The sequence below is a fragment of the Bison bison genome, unplaced genomic scaffold (genome assembly GCF_000754665.1).
Source record: "Bison bison bison isolate TAMUID 2011002044 unplaced genomic scaffold, Bison_UMD1.0 scf7180017864092, whole genome shotgun sequence".
NCBI lineage: Eukaryota > Metazoa > Chordata > Mammalia > Artiodactyla > Bovidae > Bison > Bison bison.
Genome location: NW_011494664.1, coordinates 734645 through 749154, shown reverse-complemented (window position 1 = coordinate 749154; position 14510 = coordinate 734645). Strand labels below are relative to the sequence as shown.

The following is a 14510-nucleotide window of genomic DNA, read 5'->3' as shown; positions in this document are numbered from 1 at the left end:
CCCAAAAAAAATGAGGTAAGAAGAAGTCAACTTCTTCTAAAGGAATAAAATAGTTGCTTTGAGGGACTTGGAGGGGGTGCTGAAGATGGAGGTCGTGAGTGGCTTTTGGGTGGAAATCGAGTTCTTTCAGCCCTTCACTCTGTTTCTGAATGCCCTCTGTGGCTGGCTGGGTGCTGGGTGCTGGAAGGTGTGGAGACAGGAGGTCATCCCTGCCTTCTGGATGCAAACGGTGGGAGTGGGCGTGGCCACAGGCAGTGGGCGGGCTCTGCGGGAAACAGGCTGCTCACCTGTGGATCCTCCTCTCTCTAAGCAGATCAAAGAAGGGGGCAAAGCGGACCTGGTGAGCTCCAGACTTCGGGCTGGGGACGAGGTGGTGAACATCAACGAGGTGGCACTGAGCAGCTCCCGGAGGGAGGCCGTTTCCTTGGTGAAAGGATCCTACAAGACTCTGCGGCTGGTGGTGCGCAGGTAGGCAGGACGGGTGGGCGCCAGGTTCCTCCTGCGCCTTCTCCTCCCGTAAAGAGCCTATTCTTTAAACCTCGCCGTGTGGATTTTATGGTACCTCACCCCCTCCATCACCACGTAACTTTCCTTTTTTCTTGCCCATCTTGTGGCCTGTGAAGACATTTTAGATATGTCTGTCTTGTGAAACCCTAGTTTTCCCAGCAGGTGTTGGCTTGGCAGAGTTCACGGTACTTTCCACATTTCTGGGCTTGATGGAAAGTGACCCTGATCCCCGATGTGGTCAGAGCTCTATGAGGTGTTGCCTCCCTGTGGGACCAGAGACAGCCCCAGGCTTGGAGACTTGGAGAGCATTCCACTTACCTGACCTACCCCCAGGGGTAGAGGATGTCATCAAAACAAGTGAATTCCTGCTTTGGTTTGTTTCGTTTCTCTGGTTGTGATAGTGATTCCTTTGTTGGAAAAGGTTTGCCTTGTGATTGGTTTATGATGCCTTAAAGTTAGAAGCTTCCTAGCTCCAGGAGAACACCTCTTAGTGGAGGGAATTACCTGTGGAAGGAAGTTAAAACATTTTTTGCAATCATTATGTCAAACCAAGCATTGCTGGAGATGTTTTACATTAACGTATATAACTATGTTCATTTAATCTGTGCAGAATCTGGTGAGATAGCTATCATTATCCTCATTGTATAGGCAAGATGGTTAAGCAGGTCACTGAAGGCTGGTAAGTGGACGAGCCACAGAGGAGTCTAGATGCTCTGGTCCCACTTCACCAGGCCACTTGAGCCTTATTACTCTGACCTACTAAGTCCTGGGCTTACACATTTAGGTATTTCTTCATTAATCAGGTTTTGGCTACCTCACATGGCAACTAAATGTTATAATATTTAAGGATGTTTAAGGTGGCTGGAACTTCAGGAGTCATTAATCAAGCCATGCCATTTTTAAGATGTCAACAGTAAGCTGGTCTTCTCATCAGGCCTCACATAGTTTCTTAAGTCAGAGGCCTACAATCCCTGGGCTTCTGAACAGTCAGTGGAGGCATAAGATTAGAAAGAAAGTGAAAGTCGCTCAGTCGTGTCCAACCCTTTGCAACCTCTTGGACTATACAGTCCATGGAAGTCTCTAGGCCAGAATACTGGAGTGGGTAGCCTTTCCTTTCTCCAGGGGATCTTCCCAACCCAGGGTTCGAACCCAGGTTTCTTGCATTGCAGGTGGATTCTTTACCAGCTGAGCCACAAGAGAAGCCCAAGAATACTGGAGAGGGTAGCCTATCTCTTCTCCAGCACATCTTCCCTACCCAGGAATCGAACCGGAGTCTCCACATTGCAGGCGGATTCTTTACCAACTAAGCTATAAGGGAAGCCCAGATTAGAAATAAAGTGCACAGTAAATGTAGTGCACTTGAATCATCCCCAAACCATTTCTCCATCCCTGGTCCATGGAAAAATTGTCTTCCACGAAATTGGTCCCTGGTTCCAGGAAGGTTGGGGACCGCTGTCCTAGAGTTCCATTCACTCCTGCATTCATTTATTCCTCTAAGTTCACTGTCTGAGGCTGTGCTGAGGAGAAAAGCAGCTCTTCCCAACCACAAAAAAATAACAGCTGTGGGTGTGGTCCCACTGTGTCCCCAGGCTCCAGTGACTCTCTGCAGTGTGCTGGGCTGGGTCTGGTTTCTCTTCAGGGCCTTCTAACTAGACCTTGCTTCTCTGGTGGACAGTGACGCAACGTGGCTCAAAGCATAGGCGCCAGAGTCAGATCAGACCTGGGTTCAAATTCTAGGGCTGTCATCTTCTACCCATGTGATCTTGGGAAATTACTTAGCCTGGTTGAAGATTCAGTTTCCTTATTTTTAAATCGGGATTAAAATAGCTACTTTACAAAGTGATTAGAGCAACATAATGAAATACTCTACATGGTAACAACAGATGCTGCTGCTATTATTTTTATTATTTTTGGCCAACTCTAGGCACTATTTGTAGGTCAGTATTTGAGTAAAGCAAGCATTCATTCCGAACACGGTGGCCGATTTCTCAAATAGATGGGTAGGAAGGTTCAGAACCATTGGCCTATTCCATACGTCCAGAGAGTGTTGAAAGCCTTGAACTCACTTTGACATTGGAACCCAAAGCCAGTTTGAGAGCCCTAGCATGTATCTGTTGAGGATTGATGGCGGAATCCACACTCAGAATGTTTTGACAGGACTCTGGTTATCGATTAACCTCTGCAGAGCGTTGTCTTGTTTCCTGCTGTGAACAGTAGTCATGCTGGCTTCCGGTTATGCCTTCTAGTTGATGGTGACACGAGGTTTGAATTATTTTGTCTAGTGGAACAGGCAACAGACAGTCCTGGGATTGAAATCAGGCTTTGTCGTTTGCAAATTGTGTGACCTCAGGCTCTCTTTTATAAAGTAATAATAGGAAATAATAATTCCTGCCTCACAAGGGAATTGTGAAGATTTAAAGTACAAAATCTAAGTACGTAGAAAATGTGCACTGTTTGCTCATTATTCTTCTGAATTAGGTTAGAGGCCAGCGGTGATATGGATTATTGTCCTATTACCGAACATGCTGGGTGCCTGGTTATCAAGAAGCCCACCCTCACCCTCTCGTGGAATTTAGGAATGTTAATTCACATCATTGAAAGACATACACCAGAATGTCAACACATTAGCTCATTTTGAAGAACACAACTCTAAGTGGAATAAATATCCCAAGGTGACCAAGAATCAGTATACTTTATCACCACAGGAAAATGAAATAGGAAGTCTGACCATAACTAGGTCAGGAGGTTGCATGCTGATCTCAGGCTGAAGAGTGGGTCTGAGGCGCCAGAATGTGCTGGCCTCCCCGCTGTTGGCCAGGTGGCCCATCTTTCCACGAGGAACGCATCTGCCATGCGGGCCAGATGCCCGAGCTGCTGAATCAGGGCCCTTTCCCCTCTGGACAGCAGGGAAGCATTCTGCCAAAGCGCTCTTCTCCCATCTCGTGACTTCTCTGCCCTCCGCTCCGAATCCCCTTTCTGATTGACACATTCTTTCTTTAGATATGTTAATGGGATCGATAAGGTTACTAAAGAGTCCTTGCACTCTGTGCTTTTGCTGTGGGAAACATTTGTCTCTAAGATGCCTTTTGAATATGTCTTATCTCATCTATTATGTGTTGGTTTTTAAAGTTGAACTCTCCGAAAGAAGGTAGTCTTTACTCCTCATACATCTTTACCAACTGAGCTCTCAAGGAAGCACATATATAGAGATGGAGATTTATGAATGTGCTCTAGTAGACGTGGATGGACATTCCGCCCCTACATTGCAGAGAACTGGGTAGACGCCCTTATACTCTGGATTAATCTGGCTTTGTATTTAGTAGAGCTGTTGCTTTCCTGAGGTCTTACCTTTATATCTTGGCACATGTCATGTCCAGAAATGTCATCTCCTCTCACTTGATTCTGACAGAGAAACTTGTGATATTTCATTTACTTGTGTCTGACTCTACAATCCCATGGATTGTAGCTCACCAGTCTCCTCTGTCCATGGAATTCTCCAGGCAAGAATACTGGAGTGGGTTGCTATTTCCTTCTCCAGGGGATCCTCCCAACATAGGGATCGAATCCAGGCCTCCGGCATTGCAGACAGATTCTTTACCGTTTGAGCTACCCAGGAAGCCCATTTTATTGACTAGCTTTCCTTTTTTTCCTAAGTGATCTTTGTATTTTTGAAAAAAGATCTATATGGCTTCCAGGAAACGTGATCAGGGAATCTGTTTCCTGGAGAAATCATTTGTGTAAGTGAAAATGTATATTTATCGGCATTTCCATCTCTACCTACCTCCTTTTCTCTTAAAGTTAGTTTTGGGTGGACAAGGGCAGCACCTCAGGTTGGCAGGCTTCCTCATCTATCATAAATATGTCAAGAATGCAGATCAGGGTAGTGATGTTTATATAAGTTTTGAGAGTGTCTTACCCAGTGACCAGAAACAATCAAAAGTAAAAACACCTTCTTAAAAGGCTACAGTGACAAGAGAAATGCAGAGTTTCAAGTGAGTTGTGGGTCAGTGGCCTTAGGAGATCTGCTGACCCATAAAGAAGCCAGGGTTTAGTCCTCTGGGAGGAGGGAGTGACGGGGTGACACAGATGTTCTAGGACAGAGAATGTGTCTGCTGCTGAGTACACAGAGGTCTGCAGCTAGTGGTGGATAAATGGAGAAGAAATGATGCAATGTGAAGTGAGCCAAAGAAAAGACCTTCGAAAAGGAAAACAAACAGTTGAAGGGAAACTGAAGAAGGAAGGACAGTACAAAGGATGTAAATTAGGAAAGCAGACAGGTACGCAAATAAGAGTCAGTACTCAAGACCCTCTCTAAAACCAACGGAGACTTTATTTGGCAGATAGGTGTGATGCACATCCTAGAGCCACTAACGTTTAGAATGAATGGAAAGCAAAGACAGAGGAAGGAGTCTTCCAGTTTCATTTAAACCCCTGGAGAGATGCAAGGTGCTTTCAGCACAGGGAGTACTCACTGCTGTTTGCAGATCACCTACATTTTAAATTTAAAAAATCGGAGGCTACATTTCCCTTTCAGAACAAACTGTTAAGGTTAACTGCTGGGGATGCATCTAATCTCGTGTTTTCACCCTGAGTTGGAACTCTGATTCCTGTCCTGAATCAGATCCTTAGAAAGGCCTTGTAACCAGTGGATTTGTAACCTCAGTAGAATGTCCCCCAACCCCCATTTTTCTTGGCAAATCCAACCTCCCAAACTTCTGCATTAAGGTGCTAACTTTGCCAAATATTATCCTACTCCTAAGTTTGGTATCCATGGTTGGTTTGGCAAAGAAAAGTTTTGGGGGTATTTTTCATGGTAAACGTTTTATAATTTTTTTGCAAGGCTCATGTAAGCCATTGGGAAGTAGAATGCATCCTTTCTAGGAGAAAGGACACGTGAGATGGTGACGCAGGCTTGATGCTGCCTGGAAAACAAGTCATTTAATTCATTTGATTCTCACCTCAAAGGATTGTAGTGAGAATTAAGTGAGAAATATGTACATTCACTATATAGTGTTGGTGATTGAAGAATGAACACTTGAAAAGAAATTGTGTATTTGTGAAATAAATTGCCTCTTTTTTATATATATATTTTTGCTGCCTCCCAATGTCTTTTTTGGAGAAGGAAATGGCAACCTACTCCAGTGTTCTTGCCTGGAGAATCCCAGGGATGGGGGAGCCTGGTGGGCTGCCACCTATGGGGTCGCACAGAGTCAGACACGACTGAAGCGACTTAGCAGCAGCAGCAGCAGCAATGTCTTTTTTAAAATTATTATTAAACTTTTTATTTTGTATTGGAGTATAGCTGATTAGCAATGTTATGACAGTACAGGTGGACAGCAGAGAGACTCAGTCATAAATATACATGTATATTTTTGTATACATGTATACATTCTCCTCCAAACTCCTCATTCATCCAGACTGCCACATAACATTGAACCGAGTTCCCTGTGCTATCTCTTGTTGGTTATCCATGGATAATCCCTTGTTGGTTATCCATTTTAAATACAGCAGTGTGTACTGGTCCATCCCAAAGTCCCTAACTTTCCTTCTCCCCATTCTTCCCTCCTGACAACCATAAGTTCATCCTCTAAGTCTGTGAGTCTGTTTCTGTATTGCAATAAATTGCCTGTTACAAGAAGCCCATTTTACTGTCTAGAACATAGCACACGATTAGTGGTTCCATTCACGAGAAGGCAATGGCACCCCACTCCAGTACTCTTGCCTGGAAAATCCCATGGACGGAGGAGCCAGTAGGCTGCAGTCCATGGGGTCGCTGGGAGTCGGACACGACTGAGCGACTTCACTTTCACTTTTCACTTTCATGCACTGGAGAAGGAAATGGCAACCCACTCCAGTGTTCTTGCCTGGAGAATCCCAGGGACAGGGGAGCCTGGTGGGCTGCCATCCATGGGGTCGCACAGAGTTGGACACGACTAAAGCGACTTAGCAGCAGCAGTGGTTCCATTGAATGGGAAGGATGTATGGGGAAGTGGCCTTTCTGGGCATAGGAGGCAGCATGTATGATTTGGAACAGTAGACAGAGGGTGGGAGAATAGTGAGCCCCCTTTAAAATGAAATCTCACTCCTGAATCTTCCTGCTATCCCTGCAAATTTGGAACAGCTTCTCCCCTTCCCATTCGTTTAGTCTATGAGCTTACATTACTCTACCAACAAAGGTCCGTCTAGTCAAAGCTATGGTTTTTCAAGTAGTCACATATGGATATGAGAGTTGGAATATAAAGAAAGCTGAGCACCGAAGAATTGATGCTTTTGAACTGTGGTGTTGGAGAAGACTCTTGAGAGTCCCTTGGACTGCAAGGAGATCCAACCAATCCATCCTAAAGGAAATCAGTCCTGAATGTTCATTGGAAGGACTGATGCTGAAGCTGAAATTCCAATACTTTGGCCACCTGATGCAAAGAACTGACACCTTAGAAAAGACCCTGATGCTGGGAAGGAGCCAACAGAGGATGAGATGGTTGGATGGTATCACCAACTCAATGGACATGAGTTTGAGTAAGCTCTGGGAGTTGGTGATAGACAGGGAAGCCTGGCGTGCTGCAGTCCATGGGGTCACCAAGAGTTAGACACGACTGAGTGACTGAACTGAACTGAACTGATTAGTTTACATGTTAGAAGGGAACTTTTTATACGCACCATGTGACCTGTGGGATCTCAGTTCCCTGACCAGGGATTGAACCTGGGCCAGGGAACTCCTGGGACTGTTGATTTTTTATTTGACTGAATATGTATGTTTGAGGAGAAGAAGGAGTAGTAGAAGAAGATCACATTTTACGGAAAAGTGAGTTTGAGGAGAAAGGAGGGTGACTTTGTAAAACACAAGCAAACAATAGTCATTTGTCTAAAATACAGGTACTCCCAGGCTTCGTGACTTGCCCTGTGTTTGGACTCAGATTCATGTCCTGAATCGAATCATCAGAATTAGCAGGGGCCAGGGTGAAAATCTGGGTCTTGTCCCTTTCAGCCCACAGCGCTGCCTGGAGGTAGACATAATGGAACTGCTTCCAAAGATGTGTAGGGACTTGCCCAAGGCCACATGCAAGTAGCCTAAAGGAACATGGAGGTCTCTGAGGAGTAGGTTTTGGAGCTTTTGGCATCTCAAGCAGTGAGCTAGTGCTTTTCACCCAGCTGCCTTTTGCCTTGGAAATATTTGTGATGCTTTAAAAACAGGCAGTGGGACTTTCCTGGTGGTCCAATGGTTAAGGCTCCTCACTGCCAATGCAAGGCCACAGGTTTGATCCCTGGTCAGGGCATTAAGATGCCATTTGGCACCACCAAAAGATAAAAAGTAAAATAAAAGCCTTTGAGGGTTAAAAAAAAAAAAGTTGAAAATTAAAAAAAACAAAAACAAAAACAAAAAACAGGCGAAAACAAACCCAGAAAAACCAAATAAACTGATTTTTAACTCATCTAGGAAAAACTAGATTCCCCACTGACCTTGAACTTCCTGGGTAGTTCAGAGGAAATGCGTCTCACTGCTCTGTGCACCCTGCTGGCTAGAGGCTCTCCATTAGCCTCTGGAAATAAAACTATTTGTTGCCTTACAGCTGCTCCCTCCATCTGAACAAAAAATGGTGATGAAATTAAGTTCACCACCACCCTCGGCCCACGCTTCCCAGAGCAGACCATCCCACATTTCTGAGGGTTAGCAGCATAATTCTTTTTATAACCGGGCGGATGACTTAATTGGAATGGAATGGGATGGGTGGCTCCCACACCTGCTACCTCCGTGTCAGGTTTCCATGACCTTTTTATGTCTGGATTGAGTTGTGAGACTGTAACTTGCCAAGGATTTGCAAGTCAGTGATCTTGTAAGAAGAATCTGGTAATGAGTGCCATGCTTTAAAGGTCCTCCTAAAGAATACAAAATTAGTTCCAATAACTATTCATTAAAAAAGGAATTTTTGCAAATCAGTTCCTTTTCCAACTCATGGTTACATTTTATTTAAAAAGAAAGAAAGAAACACTTTCTTCCATATTATCACTATCCCCTCCTCATGTTCTGCACACATTTTTGCCACCTACCTGCCCCCACACCTGCCTTACTCTTTTCCCTTAAAAAAGTGGCTATATTCTTAAAGCATCTTAGTCTTACTTTGCTTAACCACCTAACATCTTTTTGAAACCAAAACAATTTAAAGAAATAGTTCATTAAGAGCTTTGAAAAGCAAATTGAAATGTAAATCCCTATTTTTAAAGCAACACAGTCTGAAGAGAGGGTGGAAACTTTCCCAGAGCATGAAAAACATCTGTTGTGTGCTTTTTTTCTTATATATTAGCTGTCTTTAAACCAGCCTGTGCCGCCTCAAGCTGCCAGTTCTCAGATATGAGATGACAAACAGTTCGGAAAGAGAAGTCCATGTCATGGGGATTCCAATCACAGTTCTGCTGTGTACTGGTCATGGTACCGAGAGCTCAGATCAATCCCTCTGAGATTAAGTTTCTGGGTTTTTTTTTGGTAAATTTATTTATTTATTTATTTATTTTTGGCTGCCCTGGCTTCTCATTGCGGTGGTTTCTCTTGTTGCAGAGCAGTCTCTAGGCACGTGGGCTTCACTAATTGTGGCTCCCAGGCTCTGAAGCACAGGGTCAATAGTTGTGGTGAATGGTCTTAGTTGTTCTGGGTAATATGGAGTCTTCCAGGGTCAACCCACATCGGCAGGTGGATCCTCAACCAGTGGACCACCTGAGAAATCCCCGACTGCATTTCCCTGTGTGTGTCAGTCATTCAGTCGTGTCCAACTCTTTTCGACCCCATGGACTGTAGCTCGCCAGGCTCCTCTGTCCATGGAATTCTCCAGGCAAGAATACTGGAGTGGGTTGCCATTCTCTTCTCCAGGGGCTCTTCCCAACCCAGGAATCAAACCTGGGGCTCTTGCATTGCAGGCAGATTCTTTACTGTCTGAGCCACTAGGGAAGCATTTTCTTATGATTGTCCTATTTAATGCACTAATTTGACTTGCTTGTGTAAATGAGGGCATAGGGATTTTAAATTTCTGATTATACCCTTTTTGCTCAGAGGAAATGTAGTTTGAAAGACAGTACCAACAAGGCCCAAGTTTGGAATGAGAATTCAGAGAAAAAGACCATATTCTCTGGAGAACTTGAGTAGGAATCATTCTGATTCTGAAACACATCAGAGCTCCTTGGTGGGAGGCTGAATACGGAAGAGGACCCTCAGACTGCTGGAGGGAGCTCTGAGACAAGTGTCTTTCATCTCCTGGTGTATGAAATTTATAAATGGCTAGGTTATATGGGCACATGTATGTAGCACAGGCTGAGTAATTTGAAAAGGTAGTGTTTTTGAGCACAAGATGTGACCTTTAGGGAAAATCATGATGTCAAAAGATAACTCTCGGGTGGACAGGCAGGAGTTGAGGACAAGTAGAAACGGAACAACAATCTTTTTAAAAAAATTAATTAATTGACTTATTTATTTACTTATTTTTTGGCCACACTGGGTCTTCATTGCTGCAAGCAGGCTTTCTCTAGTTGTGGCGAGCAGGGCTGCTCTCTAGTTGCGGCGTGTGGGTTCCTTATCGTGGTGGCTTCTCTTGTTTCGGCACACGAGCTTAGCTGTTCCAAGGCGTGTGGGATCTTCCCAGACCCAGGGATCAAGCCTGTGTTCCCTGCCTTGGGAGGCAGATTCTTACCCCTGGACCACCAGGGATGTCCAGGAACAGTACTCTTTTGATAGACAGTTGCAAAATTGTTCTTAAAGCTCCAGGCACTCGGTGACAACAAATATGGTCTCTTCTATCTCACCTGGACCCAGAAGCCACATGAGAAAGATTTTTGTCCCTTGTGCCTGTGTTAGTTGCTCAGTCGTGTCCAGCTCTTTGAGACCCCATGAACACCTCTGTCCATGGGATTTCCCAGGCGAGAATACTGGAGTGGTTTGCCATTCCCTCCTCCCTTGTAAGTTCCAAGAATTGTCTCTCAGGATATAAAAGGGGGCCTCATGCTGTGCTCTGTGGCTGAGTCTTCTGTGGAGGTGGGGGATTGCAAGAACCGGTGCCTCCTGAGGACATCCCTGGGCAGTAGGGACAGCTCTGAGCTTCTTATACGTAGCTCCAGCCTCCCTGCCTCTCCAACCCTTGCGATGACCCTCTCGCCTTGCTGCCCGATCCCATACTTTACTTGTCCTTTCGCTCTTCTACTCTCTGCGCTTTTTCACTTGGGCAAGGGCTGCAGATACCTGGGACATGAACACAAACCCCAAACCGCAGTACAGTTTGCATCCCCTCAGAGGACCCAGGACTAGGCTTCCCCAGAGGCGGAGTCAGGAGAATTGAGAACTGTGGTAACTTACCCTCTAAGCATTTTTTCCACTTGAGCAAGTGGTTGAGAAGATGGGAAGGAGGCAGCTGCAGTGGCCTTCGACCCCCAGAAACTTTTCCAGGAGGCCTGGCATCATGGGAATTTGCTCAGTATGCTTTGAGGAGGTATTTCAATCCTGCTGGGACCAGACTCAGAGCAGTTTTTGGCTTGCCTGGAGTCTTAGGTTTGAATGTCACTGTCTAGAAATCTAGTATTTGATTTCCTAACCAGTTGTTCCTTTCCGTGGAAAATTCATGTAACACATTATTAGGTTTCCTGAGAGGTATGCAATAAGACTCCCTTACTGTAATGAGAAAAGGGACATTTTTCTTGTGGCACATAATGATAATTGCTATTTTTATTCATTGGGTTACATATGCTCACAGGCTATGCACTGAACACTAGCCATGTACAAAGGAATGCTGTATGGTTCCCTATGAAGGGGGTTTGATGGTAAAAGACCATGTTTCATTCCTGGGATAACATGGTCTTACTTCTGACAAATGTATTCCAAGCAGGAGTCACCCCTCCATGCCCAACCAGTAATGACTGGCACTCAAGTATCTGTCTGAGCCTTTGTAAAGGGTATGAAGTCTCAGGCTGAGATCACACAAAAGTTGTGGTGGAAATCCTTTCTCCCAGTTCTAAATGTGGGCACATTAGTTAGCACAAATAAGTTTGGATGATGCTGATTTAGAATATGAGCCAATTTGTAGTTCTGCATCCTTGCATTAAAATGGCTTAAAGTTGGGACTTCTCTGGTGGTCCAGTAGTTAAGAGTCTGTGCTTCTAATGGAGGGGGCTTGAGTTCAATCCCTGGTCAGGGAACTAAGATCCCAAAGGATGGGCAGCATGACCAAAAAGCAAAACAAAAAAAATGGCTTAAATAGTCCATCTCAAACTTGACTACACATTAAAATTACCTAAGAAGTTAATACCAAAAGAACTGATGCCTGGCTCCCCCAAAGATTCTAAGTTAATTGATAAGAGAGGGTAGCTTGGTGTTGGACATTTTCATAGCTGCCCTCGTGATTCTAATAGGCAGTAAAGTTTGAGAACCACTGGTTTAAGCTGTAAGTCAAAGCGATAAAGAGAAACAATGAATGGCTAGAAACTGAGAGGGAGAAGAAAGATACGCAGATATGAAGGGGTCATGAGAATAGCAGCAGAAGGAGAATCAACAAGGCAAATCAACGGACTCTCTGGGGGTCCAGTGGTTAAAAATCTGGCTTCCGGTGCAGAGGATTCAGGTTCAATCCCTGGTCAGGGAGCTAAGATTCCACATGCTGCACAGAGCAACTAAGCCCACGTGCCACAACGAAAGAGAAGCCCGCATGCCACACCTAAGACCCAGCACAGCCAAATAATAATAATAACAACGCCAGACGTAAAACGTAACAAGTGTGATTCAAAAGAAAGAAAAAAAGTAAATCGAGAAGGGCAGCAAGTAGAGCAGAGCCTCAAGAATGGGGGCAGCAAAGGGGGCGACAAAGGATGAGATGGTTGGATGGCATCACCGACTCAATGGCTGGAAGTTGGAGCAAACTCCAGGGGATAGTGAAGGACAGGAAAGCCTGATGTGCTGCAGTCCCTGAGATCACAAAGAGTCGGACATGACTTAGCGACTGAACAACAACACGGTGCAAAAACAGAGCCCTGCTGAGGTCTCTGGACCTCCCAGGACCCAGAGAGGCCTGCAGGGCATGGCTGCTCCAGCAGTGGCTCTTGCAGTTGCATTTCTATGGGATCTGTTTCTCACGATCGCTTCTTAAAAAGCTCATCAAGTGACACGTGGGCGTGGGCAGGGGCACACTTGTCTGGCCCTCCAGAGAACACCTGTGGCCCAAGCTGTTATCACGTGCCATCGCCCCGGGAGCTCATTTTTACTGGCAGGTGTTGGGGCCACTGTTTTGAGTGGGTGGCACCATAGCCATCACACTGCAGTTGCTGTGTTCACTCTACATCCCATTTCTGGATGGTGCCCCCGAGAAACCAACCGAGAAAGAAAGATGGCTTGACGCCATCGAACTCATTCTATCTAATGAGGTGTACAATGCAAAGACAACATCTAGAGGTCCCTAGAGATGGTGCCCCGTGATGACCTAGAGGGGTGGGATGGGAGGAGGGGTAGGAGGGAGGCTAAAGAGGGAGAGAATATATGTATACATACAGCTGATTCTTTTAGTTGTACAGCAGAAACTAACACAACATTGTAAAGCAATTATACTCCAATAATAAAGTTCTTAAAAAAGAAAAGAAACCCTCAGTGAAACAAGCACTTGAGCTTGTTTTATTGATTTCATCCATCCCTGGTTTTTAAAAATCACACTTGGTATAGTCTTAGCATCAGTCCCCCATTTCTTGGGACCCAGGGATGGAGAAATGGTTTCTAGAAAGAGTTGTTGAAAGCCAGTCACTACACTGTCCTTAATGGTATATCCGAGCTTTGAGGATCCTGGCAGTTTCGTCCTGTTCGGGATAATTCCACTGTTAGAAACCTGTTATGTCTTATGCATATGTGCTCAGTCGATTCGGTCGCGTCCAACTCTATGGACTGAAGCCCACCAGGCTCCGCTGTCCATGGGATTCTCCAGGCAAGAATATTTGAGTGGGTTGCCATGCCCTCCTCCAGTGGGTCTTCCCAACTCAGGGATCAAACCCATGTCTCTAATGTCTCCTGCATTGGCAGACAGGTTCTTTACCACTAGCGTCATCTGGGAAGCCCAAATGCTAAGGAATTAAATAATGTTATGTCTTATTTAATTATAATATGTCCTTCAAGATCATACGTGGTCTAGTAAGGTCCTGGCAAGAGGTTTAAAGCATAGGTTTAGAAACACTAAAAACCCCATGCAGGTGATTAGCTTTCAAAGGCTGGGAACCCCTGGGTCTGTCTGGCTAGACATGACCCCTAAGGTTCTTTCTTCTATAAGGCTTCCCTGGTGGCTCAGATGTTAAAGAACCTGCCTGCAATGCAAGAGACCCAGGTTCGATCCCTGGGTCAGGAAGATCTCCTGGAGAAGGGAATGGCTACCCACTCCAATATTCTTGCCTGGAGAATCCCCATGGACAGAGGCTACAGTCCATGGAGTTGCAAAGAGTTGGACACGACTGAGCCACCTGTCTTCTCACAGTCCTGTTAAACCTCTGGCATCCTACCTAGCATGTGGCAGTTTTGAGGAGCCTAGTGTGTCCTTAGTAAAGGGCCGTAAGACCAGCCTTACTCTGCTTCTGCTTCTGTCACTAACACTTTTTGTTCTTCGGCCCACTGATCTAGAGCCCCCCATCACTCTTTCCACTTGCTGCCAGATTGTCTGTTCATTGGTGCATTTGAAAGATGCCATTTCTCCACTCCCTCCTCATTATGCTGTCAAACTCCTATCTGATGCTGTGTTGGCTTAGCAAGCAGGATGTGTGAAATTATCCCTGGGATGGTTGCTTGATCAGTGTGTTTATGGTTTATATATGGGAGGGTTGCTACATTGTTTTCATGAAGACTGTGACTCTGGCCTTTTAAAAAAATATTTTATTTTTGATTGTAGGATAATTACCTTACAACATTGTGATGGTTTCTGCCACATATCAGCATGAACCTGCCACAGGTATCCATACGTCCCCTCCCTCTTCTACCCCCCTCCCACCTCCCTCGCCTCCCACCCTTC

General features: G+C 45.2%; 1 protein-coding gene across 1 annotated transcript in view; it reads left to right on the top strand.

Moving 5' to 3' along the window:
- The window catches only part of SHROOM3 (shroom family member 3), a 331740-nt gene that overhangs the window by 116558 nt on the left and 200672 nt on the right, over window positions 1–14510 (top strand). The window contains exon 3 of the mRNA XM_010838194.1: window positions 314–468. Coding sequence (XP_010836496.1) covers window positions 314–468 — 155 coding nt within the window. The remainder of the gene's footprint in view (window positions 1–313; window positions 469–14510) is intronic.